The sequence below is a fragment of the Sciurus vulgaris genome, assembly GCF_902686455.1.
Source record: "Sciurus vulgaris genome assembly, chromosome: 2".
In the NCBI taxonomy this organism is placed as follows: Eukaryota; Metazoa; Chordata; class Mammalia; order Rodentia; family Sciuridae; genus Sciurus; species Sciurus vulgaris.
Genome location: NC_136462.1, coordinates 127,507,543 through 127,535,411, shown reverse-complemented (window position 1 = coordinate 127,535,411; position 27,869 = coordinate 127,507,543). Strand labels below are relative to the sequence as shown.

At 38.2% G+C, this 27,869-nt stretch overlaps 1 protein-coding gene across 1 annotated transcript in view; it reads left to right on the top strand.

Moving 5' to 3' along the window:
* Positions 1-4,413: 4,413 nt before the first annotated feature.
* Positions 4,414-27,869, top strand: part of GABRG3 (gamma-aminobutyric acid type A receptor subunit gamma3) — a 707,345-nt gene continuing 683,889 nt past the window's right edge. The window contains exons 1-2 of the mRNA XM_079128443.1: positions 4,414-4,892; positions 10,632-10,780. Of these exons, the coding sequence (XP_078984569.1) occupies positions 4,840-4,892; positions 10,632-10,780 (202 nt within the window). The 5' untranslated portion in view covers positions 4,414-4,839. The remainder of the gene's footprint in view (positions 4,893-10,631; positions 10,781-27,869) is intronic.

Here is a 27,869-nt window from a genome sequence, read left to right as displayed (position 1 = left end):
TCAAAGTAAAAGGGCCAACAGATCATGGACTGGAACCTCCAAAATTGTGAGCCCAGATAAACCTAACTCTTTTTAAGTTGACTTACCTCAGGTATTTGTTATCAGTATTGGATAGCTGACTAGCACGCCAGGCAAACAACTAACTGAAAAAGGACATTTGTGACACACATATTAAAGGATTCATCAAAATGTATAAGAACACCTACAAATAAAAAGAAAGCACACAATATAGTCTGGATATGGACAAAGGAAAAAGAGGCACTTGGGGTTGAAGTGTGGCTTGCTGGAAGGCCAGGCAAAGATTTAAGTCATCTTTCATACAAGAAGATACTTCACTGTCTGGTAAGAATTTGAAAGGAGTTTGATGAAGTTAAAACCAGAATGAAATATCAGAATGGCTTTAATTATAAATAATGACAAGGACACATTTTATCAAGGCTATTTATGGAACTCTTATATAGCCAATGGGTGGTATAGGGATACAGCTGCTTTGAAAATCTCTTTAGGAATATTTGTTATTAGTAAACATGCCTATCTTGTGACCTTGAAATTCTATTTTAGTCAGCTAACCAAGAGAACTGAATGCATATCCACCAAAATACATTTACATAAATGTTTTCATCAGTTTTACTCATAATATCTCAAAGTTTCAAACAACCCAAATGCTTATTGGCCTGGGAACAAATAAATACTGGGTGGTATATTCACATGATCAATACTATGTGCAGCAATAGGAGAAAGAAATACATGATTGCTACACATATATAGAGCACACCACACACATATTGTATCTGCTGAGAAGAAGTCATTAAATAGAACAAATTGCATGCTTGTATTTTTGTGAGGTGCAAAAGTGAGCAAAATCTGTCTATTGTGACAGAAGACAAAATAGGTGTAACCTAGTGTCAGTATTGACTTCCAAGACAATCCATCCACTGGGAAGGATGTTCTATAAGGTAATCTGGATGATATATAAACACTACTTGTACACCTATAATATATACATGTTTTAAAAAGTCACTGAGTCATACTTTAAAGATTAGTGTATTTTCTTTTCCGGGTCTGATCCCTCAATAAGTTTCTTTAAAGTTGAGGAGGGAAAGGTGCTTTTTCTTTTAAAGATGAAAGTATAAAACATCATAATACAACTTGGAAGCATAATTTTGGGAGTGGTAGAGATTTTATTCAGAACAGAAAACTCAGAAGACACAAAGAAAAGATCAGCGGACGCACTGGTCCAAGTACATTGAGCTCCATGGCTGGCTTTGCTCCTAGGCGCCTGTAGGAGGTGAAGCGAGGCTATGAAAGGAATTCTGAGAGGTATTTCTCACAGAAGCCGCGAGAGGATCCCGTAGTCAAGGCAGCCAGTCTCGCCGCCCCCTCAGGTTGCTTCCCGCCTCCAGCCCAGTTGCAGCTCAACCTACATGCTGCGCGGTCTTCCCCAGAAACCTTCAGAGACGAGTTCACGAGGATGGCAAGACAAGAAGCAAACAGTGCTCATGGTTTGAGCGCTGGCTTGAGTGTGTTGGAAATTCATAGAGGTGTAGTGCTTCGCTTTTGTTGATCGACCTCCAACCCTGACCTCTTATTGATTAAGTGCGGACCTTATCATGGATCTCCTTTTTATTTACGTTTTAAAATTTCCTTTTCTTTTCCTTCGAGCTAGGGGAAGAAATGTAAAGCCCGCGCGCCAGAGTAGGACTGTCAACTTCTGCTGCAGGTGGAGAGGTTGGGGCAGGATGGAGGGTGCGCACTGCGCATGTTCTGAAAAGCATCCCCGCTGGTCAACCTGGGCATGAGAGGAAAATCAGTCTGGTAGCTTGTCCTTTGAAAATTCTTGACCTTGCATTTTGCTTTCACACTTATGCCCAGAAGACTCTCTCTGAATTTTCTCTCCCTCTCAACTCATTTAATTTAAAAACAAAACAAAGCAAAACAAATGAAAACAAAACACACACACACACACAACCTTTTTTTTTCAGACAGCACCATGACAAGCAGTGCTTTCCAAGTTAAAAATATTAAGTGTACTAAGATGTCCCACTAAGTTAAATAAATGGAGCAAAGCATTTCAACAGTCAGAAGTGATCACTTTGCTTTCATTCTTAATAATAGCACATTGAGCTCATGTAAGAAAGGAAAAGAATAACAATACAGGGATGTAAAAGAAGCATTACATTTTCCTTTCCAGAGACTGGATTACAAAAAATAAACAAAAAAATGGCTGGACACTTCTCATTATACTGATATTTTACAAACCATTCAAGAACCTGTCTCTTTCTATTATAAACAGCTTATAAGCATTTGTATTTATGCCCCAAAAATAAAGAACATGGAAAAGAATCTAAAACTTTGCTTAAAGAACCAATCAATGTCTACTGAGCTCCTATTCAAAGAGGCAGTATGGCATATTTATTAAGACTGACATATTGGTTTTATTGAACTCAACATCTGAATGCTTGGGACTGCCTGGGTTTTAACTCCCCCACACCAATGACTGGTTCCAAGTTCCTGCATACTTTCCATCGGTTGTCTACCAGCTATGTGATCTTGGGGAAGTGATTCAACCTCTGTGTCTTTTCTCCACCTGTGAAATGGGAACAGTACTATAAGGGTTAAAATAGGTTACTTGTATAGGCCCTTGTCCTGTTTTAAACTATTAGTGTCTGATGATTATTTTAACCTATGTTCCTATTACTGTATTAAAAAAAGAATTGTTTCTTTATACTTGCAGCCTTTTATCACAGCACACTTGAAAAAGTAAGTGCAGACTTGATATACAGACAGCCCTCCATATCTGTGGGTTCTGCATTCTCAGATTCAACCAACTTTGAATAGAAAATATTTTCTTAAAAAATTATGTCTCTACTAAACAGCTACAGGTTTTTTTCTTATTAATCTATAAATAATACATTGTAGTAACTTTACATAACATTTATATTTTATTAGGTATTATAAGAAATGGGAGGAGGCTATTGAAGGTATTAATCCATTGTATTTATAAGGGACTTGAGCATCCTCAGATTGTGGTATCCCTAGGAGTTATGGAACCTACCCCCTGAGTAGATATTGAGGGATAATTGTATTTCTATAAGCAATTAAGGAACAGTCATCATTTAACTGATTTATTAGTGTATTTTAGTTATATAGAATAATGGGTCTCATTGTGTTCAACTGATACTTAGAGGGCTCAGGTGTGTGGTACAGAAATTAGAGAGAAGGGCACAGTATGCTAAGGCTTATAATCACTTGAAGCTTGAAGAAGTGGTAAGGTTTTGGCTCTAGAAAAATATAAGAATGTTAGGAGTCTTCGTAGAAGACAAGACTTGAGGTGGGCAAATGCACTGATGTAGGAGAGATGGGCTGGGAAAGCCCTGGGAAGAAGAGCCCTGGGAAGGGGAAAGGCTGGGCAAGGATAGGACCTCATGGAGACAGGAAGATCAAATGCCAAGGTAACAGCACTATTATTAAAAACAAACAAAGGAACAAAAATTTAGCCATCACTAACACTCCACTTCATGCCCCTGTTTATGTTGGTGAATCCAGAAACAAGGAGTGTATCAGAGAAACTTAACTCACTATTGTATGTATTTTATCAGCAAAACTATCGAAGAAACAGTTATCCATTATTCTATGCATGGTAGTTGAAAATATAAAATATTTTCTAATAACTATTTTTTAAATAAAAAGTAAAATTCTTAGTGGATTTACTGTCTTGATATTGTGATATTTACATGGTAAAAGACTGGTTTTCTGAGTTATTGTTACCAATGAAAACAAAATGCAACTTTCAGTCTTTATGGAAACACGTCAAATGAAGTGCACTTCATGGTTCAACCAAACAATGCCTTTTGCTTTTTGACTTAGGATCCTTCTCCTGCCTTTAACAGTATTTTTCACCTTTACTGTTAATTGATATGTGTTGGTTTCTTTTCCATGAGAAAAGGATACGTCGGGCGTGCTTTGCTCCCAGTATGCCACAGAATCTTAAAAAACGCATAGGAGTTCTTAATACTTAGCACGACGTATGCGATGGAAGGACAGCTTCACCAAGCCATCTTACCCCTTTGCAATGGCGTCCCTTAATGAAGACAAACGAGAAGAGGCGGGAAACAGGTCAGGCAGCGCTGGTGAAAACTACCTTGTGTTGGAAATGATAGGAGGAACGCCAAATAGGGAGTTGTCTCCACAAGTGTCAATCCCTGGGACCTTTCTTCAGGCTTCCTGCTGGATGCCCAACCTCCCCTCCCCCACGGAGCCCCGCCTCCTTTCTGGCCTCAAACTCTTGAGTCCATTCAAACCTGGCTGCCTTCCTTGCGCGTTGTCGAGCGTGTAATTGGGGAAACTCCTCCCCGCCGGGACCGCCTCGGAGGCGCTACCAGAGGAAGCTCTTCGCTGCCCCCACCTCCGAGCCCGCGGCGGCCGCACACTGCGCGCAGAGCCCGCCGCCAGGCACCAGCGCCTGGCTCTGTGTTCTAGGCTCTGGGAGGGGTGGGCGGCGCCGCGTGGGGACTAGGGACTGCGAGGCCAGGTTTACCCCGCCACCCGGCTGCGCAGACCCGGCGCCAGTGCGCGGGCGGGGTTGGCGCGCCGCGGTAGCTTGGCATCCAGTGTGAGTCCCGCGGAGCCGCGCGCACACCCGCTGGCCGTCGGGGGCGCGGCTTGCAGAGAAAGCAGACACCTGTCCCGCTGTAGCGGACCTGAACCCCCGTAGCCCGGCAGTCAGTGGCGGCGAAGGCAACGAGGGAGAGGAGACCTTGTGGAGACCAAGTCCGCGCTCCCGAGTAAGCAGTGCCCAGCCTGAGGCCTCGGACCCCACACCCTGAGCTCCAGGTCACCATGGCCCCGAAGATGATCCTTCTCCTCTGCTTGTTCTCGGGCTTGCATGCACGGTAAGTTGCGCGGGGTCTCCAGTGTCCTCCGAAGGCCCGGAACCTGGCGAGAGGGCGGTGGGGGGCGCTGTCTGCCGGCTCTGAGTCCGTGGTGCGCCCAGCCGTCGGCTAGGTTGCGGCACAGGAGACAGGGAAGTCTGCCCGCACCTCACCTGTCCCATCTATCCCTGGAAAAGCCTTCTGCCACTCCAGGCTGGGTGGCTGCAGCCCTCTCTGCAGCCGGAAATATGGAGACTCTGAGATAAAAGGACTCTTCTGCCGTTTTTAGGATCTGGTGTTTTTTAGGGGTTTTGATAAACAAGATTATGGGGCAGTGACCGCATCTGTCTCCTTGTCTACCCCATGTCTCCACCCCAAATGTTCCAGGGGCTCACACAGGCACTGACTGACATTCTCTATCAATTCTGTCATTCTGATAATTTCCAGGACCCAGGAATGGTGGTTTTCTAGCTGTCCGGGTTAGACCAGAGCAGCTAAGGGGCTGGGGAGAAGTCGAGGGGTTTGGGGCCAAGTGGGCAGCTGAGAGCCCTGCTTCTCTGAAAGTACACCCCTCCCAGATCCTGCAGACACTAAATAAACACACACACACACACACACACCCCTCTTGTAAATCAGCCACTTCTCACACATGAAAAAGCATACACCTACCCCAATAAAGCAAGCATGTTGGCATTGCTATTAAAGCTTCTGACAAGTAATATGAGAAAATATCTCTGCATAGATACCCTTAGTCTTCCTCCCAGAACACCAGTCAGCTAACGAAAATTTAGAAACCCTCCAGGAAGAGATGGAGAGGGCTCATGAGGGTAGATGGGTAGCAGGATCCAAAGGGTTAAACCCTGTTGCTGTAAACACACTAAAGATTGAGGTTATGGTTTAATTCTGTCTCAAAGGCTGGATCTCTGGCTGGATCTTGCAGACTACCTTATGCTTTGATAACCAGAGCAGCTCCCTGATTCTTCCCCTATGCCCACCCTAGGAATCTCAGAACATCCCTATTCCCCAAAAACTCTTATTTTGACATTTGTCCATTTCCTGGATCTGGAAGTTAGAGAATTGGAGTGCATCCTGGTGAGTCAAAAGTCCTGCAGCTTTGTCAGGAGGTCTTGCATTTTCATTCACATTTATGAAATATCAATGAACTAGGAAGACACATTAATAAATTCTACAAAATCTGAAGGGGTACTCTTTTCTTACTTCCTCTGATAAAAGTGCCAGGAAGAAAGCCCTGGCCCTCTCCTCCAAACCACTGGTGTTTGCTGAGTTCAGTGTGTAAAAGGCAAACTCCACTGATGACTCATAGCACTCTCAACGAGACAGAGCACTCCTTGAACCTTTCAGCCCAAGTTTCTCTCTATATAAGGAGGGAACTGTTAAGAGACATGGAAATGTGGGTTTTGAGGTTCTCTGGGCCTGCAGAGAACTCTGTTTAGAGGTAGACAGCACTAGGGACAACATAAATGCCAAGAGTCATATCTACCTGACCTTTCTATTGTCACCAATTCAAAGAAGTGACCTGTAGTTTAGCATTAGGCAATCAACTGTTTAGATCTTATAGACACAACATTCTAGAACTGCCTATTTTCTTCATTGTCTATTGTGTTCAGTGGGAAGATGTCTTAATATCTGACTGGTAGAAGCCAGGTTTCTGGGGATTCCCAAATACACATAAAATTTCTTAGGATTCTGCATCCTTCCATTTGGCCAGGGCAAATGTACTGATTTTCATATGTTCTTTAATAGGATTCCCAGTCTTGGTAGTCATGATTGCATATCAGTTAAAAAAAAAGTCTAAATTTTTGACTAATTTTATTGCATGTATTGCTCCTTTGAAAAGGGCTTTTGTTCTTTGGGTTTTACAGACATATAAAATAATCTGATGCCCCATGTCATCTTTCAAAACAGCTATTAATTCTGAGAGGGTTCTCATTTGCATTCTGGCATGCCTTCCTGTTGTTCAAGTTCTGTGGAAAAGATTCTGACCCCTATGCTTGGTCACTTAATAACTCTCTGAGTGTAGGGGGTTCCCCATCCTGACCTCCATGGGTGAACTTGTTACACAGTAAAACACACTAAATCACACCTGAACATTGGTGATGCCTTAAGGATGCTTATCTGCTTTATGAGGTTTATAGGAGCTCCTTTCAGTGTCTAAAAATATTTCATACTTTGCCTCTATCTTTCTGGATGAAGAGAACTTATATGGCATGAAAATAACATCTGAACATTGAGGGGTTGTTTGACAATGACAGTACTTCATGATTTATTTTTTTAAGTGAATGTCAGTGATTTTTTTTTTTTTAGGATCCCACAATCCAAGTAATGGAATGTTCATAAAGATAATATATAACTCACTTAGAATTTAGAAAGAAAGAAAAGTTCTGTTTTATCGACCACATAGGTCCACTGAGGTGAGATTTGGTTTTTCTCAAAGCCGAAATTTTCCTGTGGGACTGGTTGTCTGGTACTAGCAATATAAGTCTTCATTTTCAGGACTGGGAGAAGCACAGTGCTTGCAGCTGAGGGGCCAAGAGCACCTCAGCCTCCCCTCTGACTATGCTTCATGCCACTCAGCTACAGAGCTGGAGGTCTGGCTGTCCCTTCTGAAAGGGTGAGAGAAAACACTCCTATGTTACCTTTCTCAGTTCCTGGTCTTCCACTTGCCCTGGCCACTCAGGAAGAAGCTTATGCAATTTCAGGAAAATCCTCTCACCACCACTAGAGGGAGAATTAGGCTCATTATAATACCTCTTATTGAAGTAGATTAAAGTAATTTTCAGAAACTAAGGCTGTGCACGTAATAAGGAGGAGCTGGTGAGTGTGCTGGTCACAGATCCAGCACACTCATGTGACCAGTGGGGCAGTAGAAAATAGCAGAGTCTGGAGACCATAATCTGTTTCTATCGTGGTGGATAGGGGAAGGTGGCAGGGAGGAAAGGGGAAGAGAAGAAAGGAGAGAGACATGGCAGAGCTGGAGAGGAATGCATGTGACTGAGTTGAAAGGTGTCCTGAGAACATTGTGCTTGATCCACTGAGGGGAGCTACCCCTTTCTACAGTCTCCAAACACCTTTGCTCTGAAATGATTTACCAGATCCTGTGGACAATGCTTGGCTCCCAGCTTTGTAAAACCAGGCTTCAATTTGTTTTTACAAGATGATAAAAATTTGCCTTCCTGATATTGCTCCTGATAAGTCAAAAATCTTATAATAACATTTAAAATTCTGTAATGGTATTTTTTAAAAAATTCAGTGTTATAAATAAATGCTCATATTCCTTGTTTATTTCTCCTCCTCCTCCTCCTCCTCCTCCTCCTTCTTCTTCTTTTTTTTTTTTTTTTTTTTTTTTTTTTTACTGGGGGTTGAACCCAAGGGTGATTAACCACTAAGCCACTTTCCATAGCCCTTTCTATTTTTTTTTTTTTTATTTTGAGTTGGTCTTGCTAATTTGCTTAAGATCTTGCCAAATTGAGACTGGCCTTGAATTTATCATCCTCCTGCCTTAGCCTCCCAAGCTGCTGAGATTAAAGACGTGTGCCACCCTTATTGATTTTGTGTGTGTGTGTGGTACTGGGGAGTGAAAGTAGGGGTGCTTTACCACTAAGCTGCACCCCTGAACCTTTTAATTAATTTATTTATTTTAAAATTTGAGACAGGTTTTCCCTGAGTTTCTAAGGGTCTTGCTAAATCACTGAGACTGGTCTTAAACTTGTGATCTTCCTTCCTCACCCTCCAGAATCACTGGGATTGCAGGTATGCACCAATGTGACCAGTTTAGTCTATCCCTTGTTGAATATATGTACCAGATGTTATAAATTCCTATTGATGGTGAATGTTCAGTGTGAATAAAAATCCACAGCAATTTATATTTTCTGTGGATGATTTATTTTGATCTCTGGCAAACAGGTATTCAAGAAATACAATTACGGTTTAAGGTCAGCCTAGAAAGAATTCAAGAAGTCATTCTGTAAGACATATGCTATATACTCAACTTTCGACATCTCATAAACGTATTACAGTTTGCCCTCCATATCCAGGGGTTGTGCATTTGCAGATTCAATCAACTGTGGATTGAATATATTGGGAAAAATTATCTGTGCTGGACATGTACAGACTTTTTTTCTTGTCATTATTCCCTAGATAATATTGTGTAACAACTATGTAGCTAGCATTTACATTTTATTTGGTATAAATCATCTAGAGATGATTTAAAGTATCTGAAGATTATTTGCAAATGTGATGCTATTGTATATGAGGGACTTGAGCATCCCCATATTTTGATATCTGCAGGAGTCCTAGAATGAATCCATAGGAAAGAAGGAGAGACAACGGTTTTCATCCAGGTTTAGAGTATCTGACAACTGCTCTGGTCTATGTTACAGTTTGTTAATACTCATAAAAAGACTCATTTACATGCATGTATACATTTTATATATTACAATATATATACATATGATTCTGAAGACTGAAGTAGAAGGATTGAACTTTAAAATATTTATATTTTTCACTAATTTAATGTTCACTATAGATCATTTAGTTGGTTCTAAAATTAACTTCAGGAAACTCATCTCCCAGAGCCCCAGTGCCTTAATGTGGCATTGACAGTTTTGGTTCCTGGCTGGGAATCTGAACAGAAATGAGCCTATATCCAGTCAGGACAAATCTACTTCAATGCAGTTTTCCGTTCTGTTTTTTTGTTCTCTTGTGAAGGAGAAAATAGGCAAGGCACACACACACTGACAAACTGGAAAGGAGCTGATTGGTTTGTTTTACGAGCTTTCCTGCCAGGCAGTGACAGTCCACCTGCAAATAAATGCTGCTTCAGGGCAGGAGAGGCTGTGCTTTCCAAGCCCAAATGGCTGCGTGGTTGAGATGACTTCACTTGCTAAGAAAACTTGCTTGTCATCTTGAGGCCTCTCAATTCAAGTATTCTGTCAGTGAGTATCAAGTGGGAGAGGGAATCTCCATGTTCAGCTCTGCAAAACAAGTGGAGACTCCCAAGCATTCACTGGGATCCACTTATTAAGAACCCAAGAAGTTGAAGACATATTAAATTTTAATTCTTAATGTCTGTGCTAGCCTGCTGTGCAAGAGATGAATCAGTTTGTGTTTTACTTAAACATGTAAACTTGTCAGAGGATATTCACCAATCACCAACCTTACCTCTGCTTGTTGCCCCTGACAGGAGTGCTGGTAAAGCAAGCCACCTCGAAATGTCTATGAGTCTACCTTAAGTCCCAGATTCCAGTTTCCAAGAGAAGCATAGTCAGAATCAACTATTTTTAATGAGTCCATTCTGCAAAAGTCATTCTCAACTTCAACTAGAATGAGGTTTTGTTGGTAAGGAGTGGAGACAGCATGATAAAGTGAACTTTGACAAACCCCTGGAAGGTTAGTGCCTTGACCTTGAGAACTTCTCAAGGTGTATCCAAGGATGGCTCATTGCCTCTTGACTGTTCTGGTATTGATTTACCTGTCATAGTGTCTGTAGTTTAACCTGGACAGAGAATGGTCTTGTGACATTTAATGAAGACATTAGGCCACATTAATAGCAGTTGCATTTTTCCTTTTCTAACATGTATTTCATTTTACTTTTTAATTTTATAGTTGACATGAGTGGATGGAGTAAGGGAACTGGGGATTTTCTCCCCCTTTCAGTGGCACTTGTAAAGGACAAGCTTAAGACACTTCCTGCAGCTGTTTCTGCAACTTATATGTTACATTTTTGTGTTATAATTACAGGTCCAGAAAGGTGGAAGAGGATGAATATGAAGATTCTTCATCAAACCAAAAGTGGGTCTTGGCTCCAAAATCCCAAGACACTGATGTGACTCTTATTCTTAACAAATTGCTAAGAGAATATGATAAAAAGCTGAGGCCAGATATTGGAAGTAAGTATTGTTGTTTGTTATTGCAATAAGAAACACATACTATCATAAAACTTTAAAAAATTTTTATTTTTAAATAATTATGAAATTCACAAAGTGTTGCAAAGATAGCACAGAGGTGTCTGTACTTACCACACAATTCATAGCTGTAGTATAATAGTAAAGCCAGAAGATTAACATGGATACAATGTGTGTGTGTGTGTGTGTGTGGTTCTTTATTATTTTATCACGTGGATATTTGTGTGATGACCATTGAAATTAAAATACAGAACTACTTCATGACCACAAAGATTCCCTTTTGCTGTCACATTATAGTCACACCCACTTCCCTCCCTGAAATTCCTAATACCAGTCTCTGTTTTGTTCTCCACTCTTGTATTTTTGTCATCTTGTGAATGTTAAGTATATGGAGTCATCAACCTTTTGAGTTGGACTTTTCTTTATTCAGAAAAATGATTTTGAGATCCATTCAAGCAGTCGTGTGTATCAGTAACTTATTCTAGTCGTTGAATAGTCTTCCGTGGCGTGGATGTGCCGTTGTTTGAGGGACATTTCAGTTGTTTCCAGTTTTTGTCTATTACAAGTAAAACGATTAGGTCCGCATGTATGCAGATTTTTGTGTGGGCATAAGATTTTATTCTCTGGGATAAAGGCCCAGGAATATGATTGCTAGGTTGTAGGATGGATGTTATGTTTATTTTTATTTTTTCAATTTATTCTTTTTATAGTTAAAATTTATTTTTAACTGAGGCAAAAAAAAATTATACATACCTAGGGGGTTCTATGTGATGTTTTGACATGTATTTTGTGTGATGTTTAAATCAGGGTAAACTTTCTCTCTTCAAACATTTATTATTCTTTTATGGTGAAAGCATTTAAAATCCTTTCTTCTAGGTTTTTGAAATATATAGTACATACTTATTGTCTATAGTCACCCTGCTGTGTAATGGCACACAAGAACTTCTTATTCCTACTAGTTACACAGTAGAACCTGTCCTTCCCCATTTCTCCCTCCCCTCCACTTTCCCTGTCTCTGATCACCTACTTCTACTCTCAACTTCTCTTTTCAAGGAACTGTCACATTCTTTTCCAAAGTGTTTGAATGGTTTTCTGTCTTTACCAGAAATATCTGAGGGATCCAGTGTCTCTGTGTTCTCTCTAGCAGTTGGTATTGTCACCATTTTTTAATTTTAGCTGCTACAGTAGGTATAATATTTAATAGGTTAATTTGCATTCCCCTAATTGTTAGTGGTATTGAACTCTATGTGCTTGTTTGTTGTGAGCACATCCCCTTCACTGAAATGTCTCTTCGTATTATTTGCCCTTTTAAAAGTTGGATTATTTGGTTTTATTTATTTACCTTTTCACTTTTGAGTATTGAGAGTTATGATTCCTTTGTCTGCTCTGTAGCTTGCCTTTTCATCCTCTCAAAAGGATTTTTTCTTTCACAGAGAGAACCTTTTTTAATATTGATGAAGAATCTAATTTCTTGATTTTCCTCTGCTGGAGTATGCTTTTAGACAAATGTCTAAGAACTCTTCATGTAACTCTAGTTCCTAGGATTTTTTTCTGAAAGTTTTATCCTTTTCTGTTTTGCATTTAAAATCATCACCTACGTTAATTTTTATATAAAAGAAAGGTGTGGGGTTTTGATCTACTTTCTTCCCTCCACTCCATGGATCTCCTATTACTCCAGCACCATTTGTTGAAAAGACTGCCCTTCTGCTATTGAATTGTTTTTAGGGAGTTGTCAAAAATCAGATGGCTTGATTAGCATGAGCTATTTCTGTGTTCTCTATTTTGTTCTGTTTATCTGTGTGTCTGTCACACTAGTAGTACCCACAGTTCTGATTACTGCAGCTGTACAATAAGTTTTGAAATTGAATAGAGTAATTTATTCTCTTTATTCCTCTTTTTCAATATTATTTTTAACTCTTATAGTTCATTTGCTTTTCCATACAAATCTTAGAATGACCTTGTGTGTATCTACAAAACGTCTTCTGGTACTTTGGTGGGAATTGTGTTGAACCTTTACATATCAATTTGGAAGAACTGGACAGCATTACTATGTGGAGTCTTCTAATCTATGAAAATAATATATCTCCATTTATGTAGATCTTCTTCAGCTCATTATATCAGTGGTTAACATTTAAGTCCTAAAAATATTTTAATAGATTATACCAAAGTATTTTTGGGGGGGGAGTGCTTGTAAGGACTATATTTTCAAATTGTATTTTTCCTGTGTTCTTTGCTGGACATGAATGACTTGCAGGAATACAGTTCTTTTATTATACGTTGATATTGCATCCTCTGACTTGATGAAGTTTTAGGAGTTTTATTAGTTTTAGGGATTTTTTTTTTCCTGAAAGTTTTCTTAGGATTTTCTATGTATACCATCATGTCATCTGCAAATAAGGAGTTGTTTATTTCTTGTCTCCCAGTCTGTATGTGCTCTATTTCCTTTTCTTGTCGACTACACTGGCTCGAACTTCCAGCACTATGATGAATAGAATTGATGTAAGGGGGCATTCTTGCCTTTTTCGAGATCTTAGGAACAAAGTGTCAGTCTTTCACCACTAAGTATGATGTCAGCTGGAGGTAATTTTGTATGTGTTCTTTGTCCAATTGAGAAATTTTCCTTAATTACTAGTTTTTTGACTTATTTATTTTTTTATCATGAATAAGTATTGAAATTTGTCAAGTGCTTTTACTGCATCAGTTGATATAATTGTGATTGTTTTCTCCTTTGGCCTGTTAATAAGGTGGGTAGTATTGATTGATTTTCCAATATGTGACCAGTATTACCATCCCTGGAATAAACTCTACTTGATCATGCTATTTAATCATACTGTTTTTAAAAAACTATGTTTATTTTTTGCTGAATCATTTGCTAATACTTGCTAATACTTGATTAAGAATTTTTGCATCTCTATTCATGAGGGACTTTTGTCTGTAGGTTTCTTTGTTCTTTCTTATTTTTATTTTTTTAACTGTCTGGTTTTGGTGCCAGGAAATACCAGTTTCATAAAATGAGTATGGAAATGCTCCCTCACCTTCTGTGTTCTGGAACATATTGTGTGTCATGTGAGGGTTTATGTTACTTCTTCAAATGTTTGATAGACTTCTCCAGTGATACATTCTGGGCCAGGAGATTTCTTTTCTGGGAGCATTTTCCATTACAAATTCATATTGTTAATAAGTTTATTCAAATGATTAATTTAATATTAGGTAAGTTGCAGTAGTTTGTAGTTTGTGCTTTGCAAGGAATTGGTCAATTTCTTTTAAGGGGTCAATTTTGTGTGTAAATGTCAACAGGGCCTATAATAACCTCCTGTCTTTTTTCTGATCTTGGTACTTTGCATCATTTTACTTTTCTCAGTTTTCCTACCAACTTGTTACACTGACCTTTTCAAAGAATCAAGTTTTTGTATCATAATTTTTCTGTTGTTTTTATGTTGCTATTTAATAAAATTTTGCTCTCTTGATTTTCTCCTTTCTTTTGCTTGCTTGGTCTTTTACTTCTTGATTTGGAACTTAGAGCCTTGATTTGAAACCATTCTTTTCTTTTGTAAGCACTGGTTTTCTAAATTGTCCCCTCAGCACTGTTTTAATTTCATCCCACAAATTTTGATATGCTGTATTTTCATTCTCATTTAGTTCAACGTATTTTCAAAATTTTCCCCTGAGATTTTTTTCTTAACCCATGGATTATTTAGCAACAGTGTTTTTTGTTTTTTGTTTTTTTTTTCCCTATGTTCTAGAGTTTAGAAATTATCTTGTTTTCTGTTATTGATTTCTACTTTGATTCCATTGTGATTCAAGAACATACTCTAAATATAATGCTCATTTTTTTTTCAATCTGTTAATATTTTATTTACGGCCCAGGATATAATCAATCTTGGTGAATGTTCTAGGGCACTTGCAAAGTGTTAAGTTCTTCTGTGTCCTTGCTTATTTTCTACCTAGTTCTCTATTGGTTGTTTTGATAGATTTACATTTAAGAGATTGAAAAATAGTTTCTAATCCAAAACAAGAGTAATGTGTTTGACTATAAGAGAAGTGGTGCATGCAAGCAGGTGTAGCTCTACACCATCTTCATGGGAGTGGCGAGAGAACATGGGGATTGCAGTAGACATGTTTTATTTTTCATAGGATGCTCCCGGTCTATGGTTTGCTTCTTCTCTTCCATGGTACTTTATTTCACTTAAAGCTCATAAGCTTGCCAACCTTCATACTACATAGCCACACTGTCCCTCCAATTTTCCAAGCCTAGGACTCCAATTTATCTTTAACAAGACCTAGCATTACCCTGATTCGAAAAGGCATAGATTTCAAAGTCATTGTGGGAAGTGTGGGGAGAGTTTAAGGATGCATGCATATTAAAGTAAATACTGGAGAAACCATGTCATCTTTCTGTGCCTCAGTTGCCTCTACTGTACAATGAATGAGAGGTACTATATTATTCCTTACCTTCCTTCCAACTTTGACACAGTTATTCAGTGAGCAGTACATCTAAGTTACCATTGTTCAAGGTTTATAAATATAATTGTCATCAGTTTTTCCCATCAGAATCACATAGAATGTTTATCCCGCCTGGAAAGCGTGCAGCTATTATGCATGTACATAGATGAGATGATTTAGAAAGTATCACTACTTTCCTCAGTTTGTCAGCCAATGTGCTCGACATTAGAACAAACTCGAGCAAGAATTACTTCTTTCACTTGTGGGCAAGTTTAGTCTAGTTGGTACTCTGCTTTTTGTGTGCTAGAATGCAGTGAAGGGCCTTATGTTCATCCTCTGAGGTGGGAATTTGGACCTGGGAAGATTGTGAGTGAGCTCAGCTTCCAATACTGATCTCTCTGGCTGTGTAGGGAGATCACTTAGCCACTGCACTGTTTATAGAAAACCCAAGACAAGAAACAGAGTAACCCCCATCCCAGCACAGAACTTGGAAGGAGATTATTAAGGTTCTGTAAGATGAAATAGACAAGCAAATTCATAATTCTAGAGATTTTTACAGCTGTTTTCCCTTATTTACCTGATATATTCCAAAACCTTTCCCTACTGGATTCCTGCATGTGGTACTAAACCCTATACATACTATGCTTTTTTCTTCTAAATACCTACCTATGGTAAAATTTAATTTATAAATTAGGCACAATCACAACCATAACTAATAATAAAATTAATGTAATGATATATTGGAATAAAGGTTACATTAATGTAGTCTCTGTTTTTCTCTCTCAATATCTTACTATACTGTACTCAACTACTTTTAGACGGCTGTTGACCACAAGGAGGCAAGACTATAGATAACAGAGGACCACTATATTTTCTCAATGTGCACATAAAGAATTGTGAATTTTCCAAATAAAACAGCATACATATCCAAAAAGCATGCTGTCCCTTTGTTTTCATAAGTCATTGTTACATATGAGAAGAGCTCTGTGCTTTCTGAGTGAAAGAGATTTTAAAAAACAACTAAGTATAAATCCATGAAGCATGCTGCTGCTGTTTGGTTTCCTGACTTTAAAATTTTACCACTCACATTGTCATGGTCCTTGGGGCAGTGGAGTAGCCTGATGAAACCCCACCATCACTCAGACCTCTCAGGATTCATCTTCCTGTCTTGTTTAAATGCTAGTGTCTGATTAGCAGAATCCAGCAACTTGCAGATATTCAATTAGAGAACAACAATTGCCAAAGAAGGGCTCTCCTGGTGAAGGATACCAAATTAGACACCATTTTCTTTCATAGCTCAGAAGATCTGTGCTTTAAGCAAACTTGCCACAAATATCTGAATTCCTTTTGTTTTCTCATAACCTTTTCAAACCTAGTTTATTTGCTCTAACCATAATACTTTCTCATCAAGGTACGGTGAACTTATATTTATATAAGGTGCTCAAATGAATTTATCATTAGTTTATGGTAATTGCTAGTTTATTTGCTCATCTCCCTTATCCCTTTTTTGCTCCATCAACAACACATCAGCCCATGTGTCCTGAACATTCTCTCTGCCCCAAGCCCTGCAGTGGGCCTGGGACAACAGGGCAACTGGGTAATAACCTGGATGCTCTCTACATTTTTGTTCTGTTATTGGTGTAGGAAGTGGGAGGGTTTCCCCAAATAGTGCTTAGGAGTAGATATTGGCACTCCCACTTTGGAGTCAGTTAAGACTGTTTAATTTGAAACCCTTGGAAATTCTACTTTGCTACTAGGATAAACTCCAAGTCCCTTAATGATACAAAGAGGGAAACTATTATCTGGCCTTTGCTTCTGCACTTCCTTTTTCAGACAGTCGGAATCATGTGTTCTGTACTTAGGCACACCAAACTTGTCTTCCTCATCTGGACCCTGAGGTTGTTGTTGCCTAGCCTCTTTCTCACACTTCTGCACTGAGCTCTCTTCTACCTTTTTTAAGCCTTGCTGTCATGTCCTCACGGGTGTGGACCAAGTGTCATTCCCTTGTTTCTTCTAGCATTCTTTTCTTTTCTCATCTTTACAAGAGGGCTAACAAAGTTTCAAGTACTGCTTTGAGGATGACATGATGTGGTGTGACCACAGAACTGTTTCTACAACACTATTGCTTACTTTCTACAATTCCCAGCCAAGAATTTGTCCTTCATTTTTTTTTTTGAGGATACAGTTCCCACTTCCTAATTATTAATGCATTTGTATATGTCGCCATATCCCGACATATGTAGTCCAATGGCAGCCCCAAGATCCAACACCAGGAATCACGTTAAATGTCTCATCACTGTTATTGTTCACAATAAATAGATGGAATTGTGCAAACCCACTGATGTTGCATGGAAGCCTCTAATTAGTTTTCATATTACAAATTGTGATCATTATGTTTTAAAAATACTCACTACTTTCCTAGCTATTCTGTCCCCTCAACCAGCTTCTAAATTATGGATGTATCTGTTTTAGTTCCATTCCTTTAGCTATTCATCATTTTAAGTAATGCTAAAGCCATGTCCTTTACTGGTTCAGGGTCATGCAGGGTGTCATTTGTCTCCAGAGCAGATCTTGTCATGTGAACAGGGAAAGGCTGAGGGAGGATAAACCTTTTTAATAAAAGAATTGCAGAAAAGCAGAGAACTGACTGAAGTGAATTTCTTTCTCTTCTGATTTCAAGAAACCACTTTCCTGTACACAGATCATTAGAGAATACAAATTCCTGCCTTTTTATCTGGACAGTCTATACCAACTACATCATGTTGAGAAAAATGATAAGTTATATATTTGCTTTTAAAGGTGAATGGATGGTGCCCTGGAGTCATGTGGGCAACATGCAGAAGTGACCAACAGGTTTGTTTAAATTCAGGCTGAACATCTGCATAGTCTTCTCTTGGCCATGTCCATGGAGAGAAGACTTGATGCTCAATTTTTCTTTGGGTTTCGCATATCTGAACTTCTTTCCTGGGCTTTTCTAAAGTGTATCTTCCCAGATTAGTTAAAACTTCTCAATACAAAATGAAGACATATCCTGTATAGGGGGAAGCTTTTGCAGGGGTGAGGAGTTGAGGTGCTCTGGGGGTGCCCATATGCCCCACCTGAGTCAGAGCACTGTAGGGAGACGCCCTTCAGGACTTCTTTTCTTCATGATAGCCAGGACATGATACCCAGGTACTTGCTCAGGGGACTTGAGGTGACACAGATACATTTCTACTGGTAAGAGTAGGAGAGGCTGCTGCCCACAGCACATGTATGCACTGTGTAATGTTTCAATCAGGGCAAGCCTGTCTGTCTCCTCAGACATTTATGATTTCTTTGTGGAGAAAGTGTTCAAAATCCTTTTTAGGTGTTTGAAATGTTTGGTACATCACTGCTATCTCTAGTCACCCTGCTGTGCAGTAACAAACCAGAATTTACTCCTCTGTAACTGCAACTTAGTACACATTGACCTCTCCGCATCCTTCCTACCCCCATCTCTTGTAACCATCCTACTCTCAACTTCCGTGAGCTCGGCCATCTTAGATACTACCTGTGAGTGAGAGATGGTTCTCAGACAATGTTTTTATGCAGCTCTTTGAGACCTTTCAGTGAAAAATCATAAGCAGAGTAGAGCTGCCATCAACTCTGAGATGAACACTTCAAAACTACTGGTCTGATGTGATCTTTCTGAAAGAGAACAGAATCAGCCAGCAGAAAACAGAGAAAGCCACCCTACTCAACTTTTTCTGAGCTGGTCCTGTTGTGTGTAAAGGGAACACTCCTGCATGTCCTGCCACTAGGTTTTGAGAGTGTCAGTTGGAATACTTCATTTGAGAGGATTTTGAAATGTGTGAGGGAAGGGCTGCACAGAGAATCAAATGCATGACTAAGATTACTAAGTATTATGATTGATCATGGATGGAGAACATTGTCCCTCATTCTTACTGTTTTCATATTGTAAGAGAAATAGGAAGTCCTGGGGCATACCTCAGTGTTTGAACACTTGCCTAGCATGCATGAGGCCCTGAATTTGATCCCCAGCACCAAAAACAAAAAACAAACAAACAAAAAAGAAGGATGGAAGAAAAATAGGTCCCACGATGTTTTTATCCAAAAGAATGAAGGACAAATACAAATGAAGTGTAAAGGCTTGCATGCCTGAGGAAAAGGGAGTTGGAGGTAGATCTCTGGGTATTTTAGGGTCCCTATATCCACTGTGCTCATAACCACTGATAGCTCAAAATCTAGTTGCCCCAGGCTTGTTTCTGACTTTTGGATGACCCTGTAACTAGCTCAAGTCCAACTTGCCTGTCCTTTGTCCACATACATCAGGTAACCATGTCAACCTGTACATATAGTTTAGCCTGGTTAGTCTTTCTCATAAAATTCACAGCCTACCACACAGCCGGGTAAGTTGTCATTTTCTAGCAATTACTGTATATCCAGAAAATAATTCAAATGTATTCACTCCACTCTGAGAACAGATGTAGGAGGAGAGGAAACAGACATTCTTAATTGCTGTGCTTGAAGTAAAAGCTATTACTGTAGAGTTAGTTAACTGATTCTCCCACAAAGTTAATTCAAATGCATAAGGGAGGTGGAGAACAAATTCTGTGGAGAAATTATACCTGTCATCTCTAGGAGAGACTAATTAGGCATCTCAAAGGCCGCCAGGTTAAGACCTCAGCTTCACACTTGTTGGCAGGAGACCTTTTCTTATGCATTCCCCACCGTATGGGTCAAGGTTCCTTCACACGCACATCTTAGCATTTATGGTTTTGCCGTGGTACTCTTATCTAGGTTGAATTCTGTGCATTAGAGCCCATCCAGCAGTTCAATTCATTAATCATTTGTTTTAGGATTTGTTTTTATTATGGTGAATATATAATGAGATCTCATTTTATAAGTAATTAATTTTTTTCTTATACGTGATTTGGTAAATCACTGTGGTCATATGTCCCTACGTATAATCCAGTGACTGGCTTGATTTGAATGTTCAGTTCTGTTTACAGAATAACAGATGATCTGTTCTTGTTTGTTCTTTGTTCATGACTAGTCCAGGAATTAAGCAATATAGCTATGCGTGGATTAAAGAGCATTCCAGTGAGAAAGAATCCATGGGCTTTTCTACCAGTTACCAGCAGATTCAGAGAACCCTATAGGTTTCTCTCTAAAGGGATAATTAAGCCTGCATCCAGTCCCTACTGTAAGATTACAAGTGATCACACCTGGCCCAGGGTGTGGTTGTGGCAGTGTTGGGTACCTGACTTCCATTGTTCCCAGACGCACACTGTTTTGGCTCCTCTTTGAGTTTGGTTCATGAGAACTGGAAGAGAGCCCTTAGTCTGCTCTGCCATCATAAAAGCTTTGTCTTATCTTGAGAATCTGATCAGCTACCTGCCTTTCATCACTCTGAAATTAATATCTGGATCTGCAGTATTTTCCAGATCCCTTTAGAAAGCATTACAATGCACATTGTAGTTTTACAATGTAGAAGTGAAAAATATAGTTTCCTACAATATGGGGGTATGAAGGGATTCTAAGGGAATTTTAGTTCAACATCCTCCAGATCTGGCACAGCACCAGAATTGCCTGGAGAGGTTTGTATGGGTTCCAGTCAAGGGATGAATGGATAAAGACAATGAGATACAGATACGCAATGGAATGGTATTCAGCCGTAAAGAATTATGAAATCATGTCATTGGCAGGAAAAGGGATGGAACTGAGGATCATCACGTTAAGTGAAATAAACCAGACTCATAAAGACAAGCCTCACATGTTTTATCTCATATGTGGAGTCTAGGGGAAAAAGAAGACAACATGAAAATGTAAGGGAAACTAATGGAGAAGAGGAAGGGAAACATGAAGGGGGAAGGAAGGGGGAAGGTGGATTGGGGGATGGATATGATTAAAATATGTTGTATGCATGTATGATTATGCCAGAAAAAAACATTGTTCTGCATAGTGAGTATTTTTTTAATTAGTACTATGCACTAATTTAAAAAAAAAGTGCTTTTTAAAATACAGAAACCAAGTATTTTATTTTTTTCGAGGCTATTGTGAATGGGGTAGTTTTCCTAATTTCTCTTTCTGAAGATTCATCACTTATGTATAAAAATGCGTTGGATTTATGGGCATTGATCTTGTAACCTGCTACTTTACTGAATTCACTTATGAGTTCTAAGAGTTTTCTGGTGGAATTTCCAGGTTCCTCTAAATATATAATCATGTCATCAGCGAACAGGGATAGTTTGAGTTCCTCTTTCCCAATTCGTATCCCTTTAATCTCTTTGGTTTGTCTAATTGCTCTGGCCAGAGTCTCAAGAACGATGTTGAATAGAAGTGGTGAAAGAGGGCATCCCTGCCTTGTTCCAGTTTTTAGGGGGAATGCTTTCAGTTTTTCACCATTTAGAATGATATTAGCCATGGGCTTAGCATAAATGGCCTTTACAATGTTAAGGAATGTTCCCACTATCCCTATTTTTTCTACTGTTTTGAGCTTGAAGGGGTGCTGTATTTTATCAAATGCTTTTTCTGCATCTATTGAAATAATCATGTGATTCTTGACTTTAAGTCTATTAATGTGGTGAATTACGTTTATTGATTTCCTGATGTTGAACCAACCTTGCATCCCTGGGATGAAACCAACTTGATCATGGTGCACTATCTTTTTAATATGTTTTTGTATGCGATTTGCTAAAATTTTGTTGAGAATTTTTGCATCGATGTTCATTAAGGATATTGGTCTGAAATTTTCTTTCCTTGATGAGTCTCTGTCTGGTTTAGGTATCAGGGTGATATTGGCTTCATAGAATGAGTTTGGGAGGGTTCCCTCCTCTTCTACTTTATGGAATACTTTGAGAAGTATTGGAATGAGCTCTTCTTTAAAGGTTTTGTAGAACTCGGCTGAGAACCCATCTGGTCCCGGACTTTTCTTTGTTGGTAGGCTTTTGATGACTTCTTCTATTTCAGTACTTGAAATTGATCTATTTAAATTGTTTATGTCCTCCTCGTTCAGTTTAGGCAATTCATATGTCTCTAGAAACCTGTTGATGCCTTCAAAATTTTCTATTTTGTTGGAGTATAGATTTTCAAAATAGCTTCTAATTATGTTTTGTATTTCACTCGTGTCTGTTGTGATATTTCCTTGTTCATTCCGAATTTTAGTGATTTGGGTTTTCTCTCGTCTTCTCTTTGTTAGTGTGGCTAAAGGTTTATCAATTTTGTTTATTTTTTCGAAGAACCAACTATTTATTTTGTCAATTTTTTGTATTGTTTCGATAAAGTACTTGGGAATCAATCTCACAAAAGAGGTGAAAGACCTCTACAATGAGAACTATACAACACTAAAGAAAGAAATTAAAGAACACCTTAGAAGATGGAAAGATCTTCCATGTTCTTGGATAGGAAGAATTAATATTGTCAAAATGGCCATACTACCTAAAGTGCTATACAAATTCAATGCAATTCCAATTAAAATCCCAATGATGTACCTTACAGAAATAGAGCAAGCAATTATGAAATTCATCTGGAAGAATAAGAAACCCAGAATAGCTAAAGCAATACTTAGCAGGAAGAGTGAAACAGGGGGTATTGCAATACCAGATCTTCAACTCTACTACAAAGCAATAGTAACAAAAACGGCATGGTATTGGTACCAAAATAGAAAGGTAGATCAATGGTATAGAATAGAGGACACTGGACACAAACCCAAATAAATACAATTTTCTCATACTAGACAAAGGTGCCAAAAATATGCAATGGAGAAAAGATAGCCTCTTCAACAAATGGTGCTGGGAGAATTGGAAATCCATATGCAACAGAATGAAACTAAACCCATATCTCTCACCATGCACGAAACTAAACTCAAAATGGATTAAGGACCTCGGAATCAGACCAGAGACCCTGCAGATTATAGAAGAAAAAGTAGGTCCAAATCTTCACCTTGCTCGTCTAGGATCAGACTTCCTTAACAGGACTCCCATAGCACAAGAAATAAAAGCTAGAATCAACCACTGGGATAGATTCAAACTAAAAAGCTTTCTCTCAGCAAAGGAAACTATCAGCAATGCGAAGAAAGAGCCTACAGAATGGGAGAATATCTTTGCCAATCATACTTCAGATAGAGCACTAATCTCCAGAATCTATAAAGAACTCAAAAAACTTTACTCCAAGAATTCAAATAATCCAGTCGACAAATGGGCTAAGGAAATGAATAGACACTTCACAGAAGAAGATCTACAAGCAATCAACAAACATATGGAAAAATGTTCAACATCTCTAGTAATAAGAGAAATGCAAATCAAAACCACCCTAAGATTCCATCTCACCCCAATTAGAATGGCGATTATCAAGAATACGAGCGACAACAGGTGTTGGCGAGGATGTGGGGAGAAAGGTACACTCATACATTGCTGGTGGGGCTGCAAATTAGTGCAGCCACTCTGGAAAGCAGTGTGGAGATTCCTTAGAAAACTTGGAATGGACCCGCCATTTGACCCAGCTATCCCACTCCTTGGCCTATACCCAAAGGACTTAAAATCAGCATACTACAGAGACACAGCCACATCAATGTTCATAGCTGCTCAATTCACAATAGCCAGATGCCAACCTAGATACCGTTCAATTGATGAGTGGATAAAGAAACTGTGGTATATATATACAATGGAATATTACTCAGCCATAAAGAATGATAAAATTATGGCATTTGCAGGCAAATGGATGAAATTGGAGAATATCATGCTAAGTGAGATAAGCCAATCTCAAAAAGCCAAAGGACGAATGATATCGCTAATAAGTGGAGGATGACACATAATGGGGGGGAGGGAAGGGTTAGTGTTAGGGTTAGAGTTAGGGTTAGGGAGGGGGGCAAGTATGGAGGAAGGAAGTACTGTATAGAGGGTAAAGAGGGGTGGGACGGGTGGGGGGAAGGGAAAAAATAACAGAATGAATCAAACAACATTACTCTATGTAAATTTATGATTACACAAATGGTATGCCTTTATGCCATGTACAAACAGAGAAACAACATGTATCCCATTTGTTTACAATAAAAAAAAAAAAATAAAAAAAAAAAATAAAATACAGAAACCAGCACCCAACTCCTTGGAATATGTGTTATTTTTGTTTTCTAGTTCATCAATTTCTACTTCAATCTGTGTTATCACTTCTGCGTATTTTCAGTTTAGTTTGATCTTTTTCTAGTTTTTTAAAGATGGAAGATGACGCCATTCATTTGAGACTTCCTGATCTTAGTGTTTAATGTTATTAATGTTTTACTTTATCAGCATTCCACAGATATTTCAATGTTTTTCTTTCATTTACATCCACTAAGATGATCTCCTATTTCCTTAGTTACTTCTTTGATTCATGAACTAGTTAGATATGCGGTATTCATTTTCCAAATATATGTTACTGTAGATAGCTTTCTATTTTTGATTTCTAATTGGATTATGCCATAATCAAATAACATATTTTGAATAACTTGAATTCTTTTAAATTCATTGTGATTTGTTTTGTGGCTCAGAGCATAGTCTAGCTTGGTGTGCACTTGGACACTGTGCATTCTGCTCTTGTTAGGTAGAGCATGCCATAAATAAGGCCAATTAGGGGAAACTCTCCATACTTTTGTTAAGGTCTATGTGCTGATTTTGAATCTATCGATTTTTGAGAACGGGATATGTAAATTCTGGCAATAACTGTGAATCTATTTTTCTTTGGTTCTATTGGCATTTGAATTATTAATTTTGAAGTATTATTACTAGGGGTAAATGCATGCAGGATTTTCATATTCTCTTGAATACCTGACCACTTTATCATTATGAAACGAATGTCTTTGTACTTGACAGTGTTCTTTGCTGTGAAATCTGTTTTACTTGGTATCAAAATAGCCTCTTCATCTTTCCTTTGCCCAGTGCTATGTTCTTTGGAACTGTACATTCATTTGCTTTTAACTTATGTTTGTCTTTGTGTAAAGCATGTTTCTGGTAGGTTCCAAGAAGGTGATTCCTGCATTTTATCTAAACCAATCTCACAATCTTCCTTTACATTGGAGTCTTGAGACCATTTACATTTACTGTGATTACTGGTGTCATATGATTAAAATCTGTGATCTTTTCGTTTGTTTTCCATTGATGCTGTCTCTGCTGTTCCCATTCTTCTCTTTTCATGGCTCTATTTTTCTACATTTTTAATTAGCAATAACCTATACTTTTGCTATTTTAGTGGTTTTATTAAAGACTTATTATGCACATCTTCAACTCATCACAGTTTGCCTTTGAGTATTATACAGTTTCACACATAGTAAAAAAAAAAAACATTGCAAGGGTATATTTTCATCTCTTCCCTCCCAGAGTCTATACTATATGATGGTCATTTATCTCACTTAAACATCTGTTATAACCCCACACTATAGTATTATTTTTGCTTAAATAGACATAACCTTTTCAAGGTTACACACACACACACACACACACATACATACATACACATATACCTATTTTACATATATACCTATTTTAAAGATACATATATACACGTGCATGGTTAAGTATATATGTAAATTAAATATTCGTGTATGTGAATATATATGTGTATATACGTATATGTAAAGTATGTATATGTGTATATATGTGTATACATATACATTGCTATACATATATACATTTTTAGATGTATACACATATACATATATACTTAATCTTGCATAGTTTAGTATATATGTATATGTGTATATATGTATATTAAAATATGTATATATGTATGTATGTGTATGTGGATTTGTGTATCTTGAAAAGGTAATGTCTATTTAAGTAAAAATAATAATATAATGGGCTTTTATATACATGGTTAAATATATATGTATATGTGTATATATCTATGTGTATAGCAATGTATATGTATATACATATATTCATAATATACATATACGTATATACACATATACAAATATTTCATTTGCTCTCTCATCCTTTTTTTTCCCCTTTGTGTTGATATAGATTCTCATCCTTTGCAATTTCCCTCTACCTAAAGGATTTCCTCTAATTTTCCTTTTAGGATAGGAAAGTTAGTAATGAGTTCTCTCAGTATTTGTATGCCTGGAAATATTTTGACTTTACTTTCTTTTTTTACATCTTCATCAAAGTTCACCTGGTTCTGGACTTTTCTTTGTTCCTTAATTGCTCTTTCAGTTTCATTATTTGATATTGGTTTGTTTACATTTTCTCTATCTTCCTGGTTCAATTTGGGCAAGTCATATGTCTTGAGATTTGTCAGTGTCTTCTAGATTTTCCACTTTATTGGAGTATAAATTTTTTGTAGGCATCCAACCTCCTATTTATTTTTCTTAATTTCTTTACTTTTTAAATAATTTTTTAAAATTTTTACAGACTGCATTTTGATTCATTGTACACAAATGGGGTACAACTTTTCATTTTTATGGTTATACACAATGTAGATTCACACCATTCATGTAATCATACATATACATAGGGTAATACTGTCTGTTTCATTCTTACTATCTTTTGGTCCCCCACCCCTCCTACCCCATTTTCCTCTACACCATCCAAAGTTCCTTTATTCTTCTCTTCTCACCCCACCACCCCCACTCATTATATATCGTCATTCAATTATCAGAGAAAACATTCAGCCTTTGGTTTTGGGCTTGGCTTATTTTCCTTAGCATGTTATTTTCCAACTTCATCCATTTACCAGCAAATGCCATAATTTTATTCTTCTTTATGGCTGAGTAGTATTCCATTATGTTTCTTTATCCATTCATCAATTGAAGGGCATCTTGGTTGGTTCCACAATCTAGTTATTGTGAATTGAGCTACTATGAACATTGATGTGGCTGCATCACTGTAGTATGCTGATTTTAAGTCCTTTGGGTATAAACGGAGGAGTGGGATAGCTGGGTCAAATGGTGGGTTCATTCCAAGTTTTCTGAAGAATCTCCATACTGCTTTCCAGAGTGGTTGCACCAATTTGCAAATCCACCAGCAATGTATGAGTTTGCCTTCTCCCCCACATCCTCGCCAATACTTATTATTGCTTGTGTTCTTGATAATAGCCATTCTAATTGGAGTTAGATGAAATCTTAGGGTGGTTTTAATTTGCATTTCTCTAATTACTAGGGACGATGAGCACTTTTTCATATATTTGTTGATCACCTGTATATCTTCTTCTGTGAAGTGTCTGCCTAGTTCCTTAGCCCATTTATTGATTGGTTCTTTGTATTTTTGGTGTAAAGTTTTGTAAGTTCTTTATAAACTTTAGAGATTAGTGCTCTGTCTGAGGTGTGTGTGAAAAAGATTTTCTCCCATTCCACAGGCTCTCTTTTCACATTATGATTGTTTCCTTTGCTGAGAAAAAGCTTTTTAGTTTGAATCTGTCCCATTTATTGATTCTTGCTTTTATTTCTTCCACTATGGGGATCTTGTTAAAGAAGTCTGATCCTAAGCCAATGTGATGGAGATTCGGACCTAATTTTTTCTTCTATTTGGTGAAGGGTCTCAAGTCTAATTCCTAGATCTTTGATCCAATTTGAGTTGAGTTTTGTGCAGGGTGAGAGATAGGAGTTCAATTTCATTTTACTGCATATGGATTTCCAGTTTTCCCAGTACTATTTGTTGAACAGGCTATCTTTTCTCCA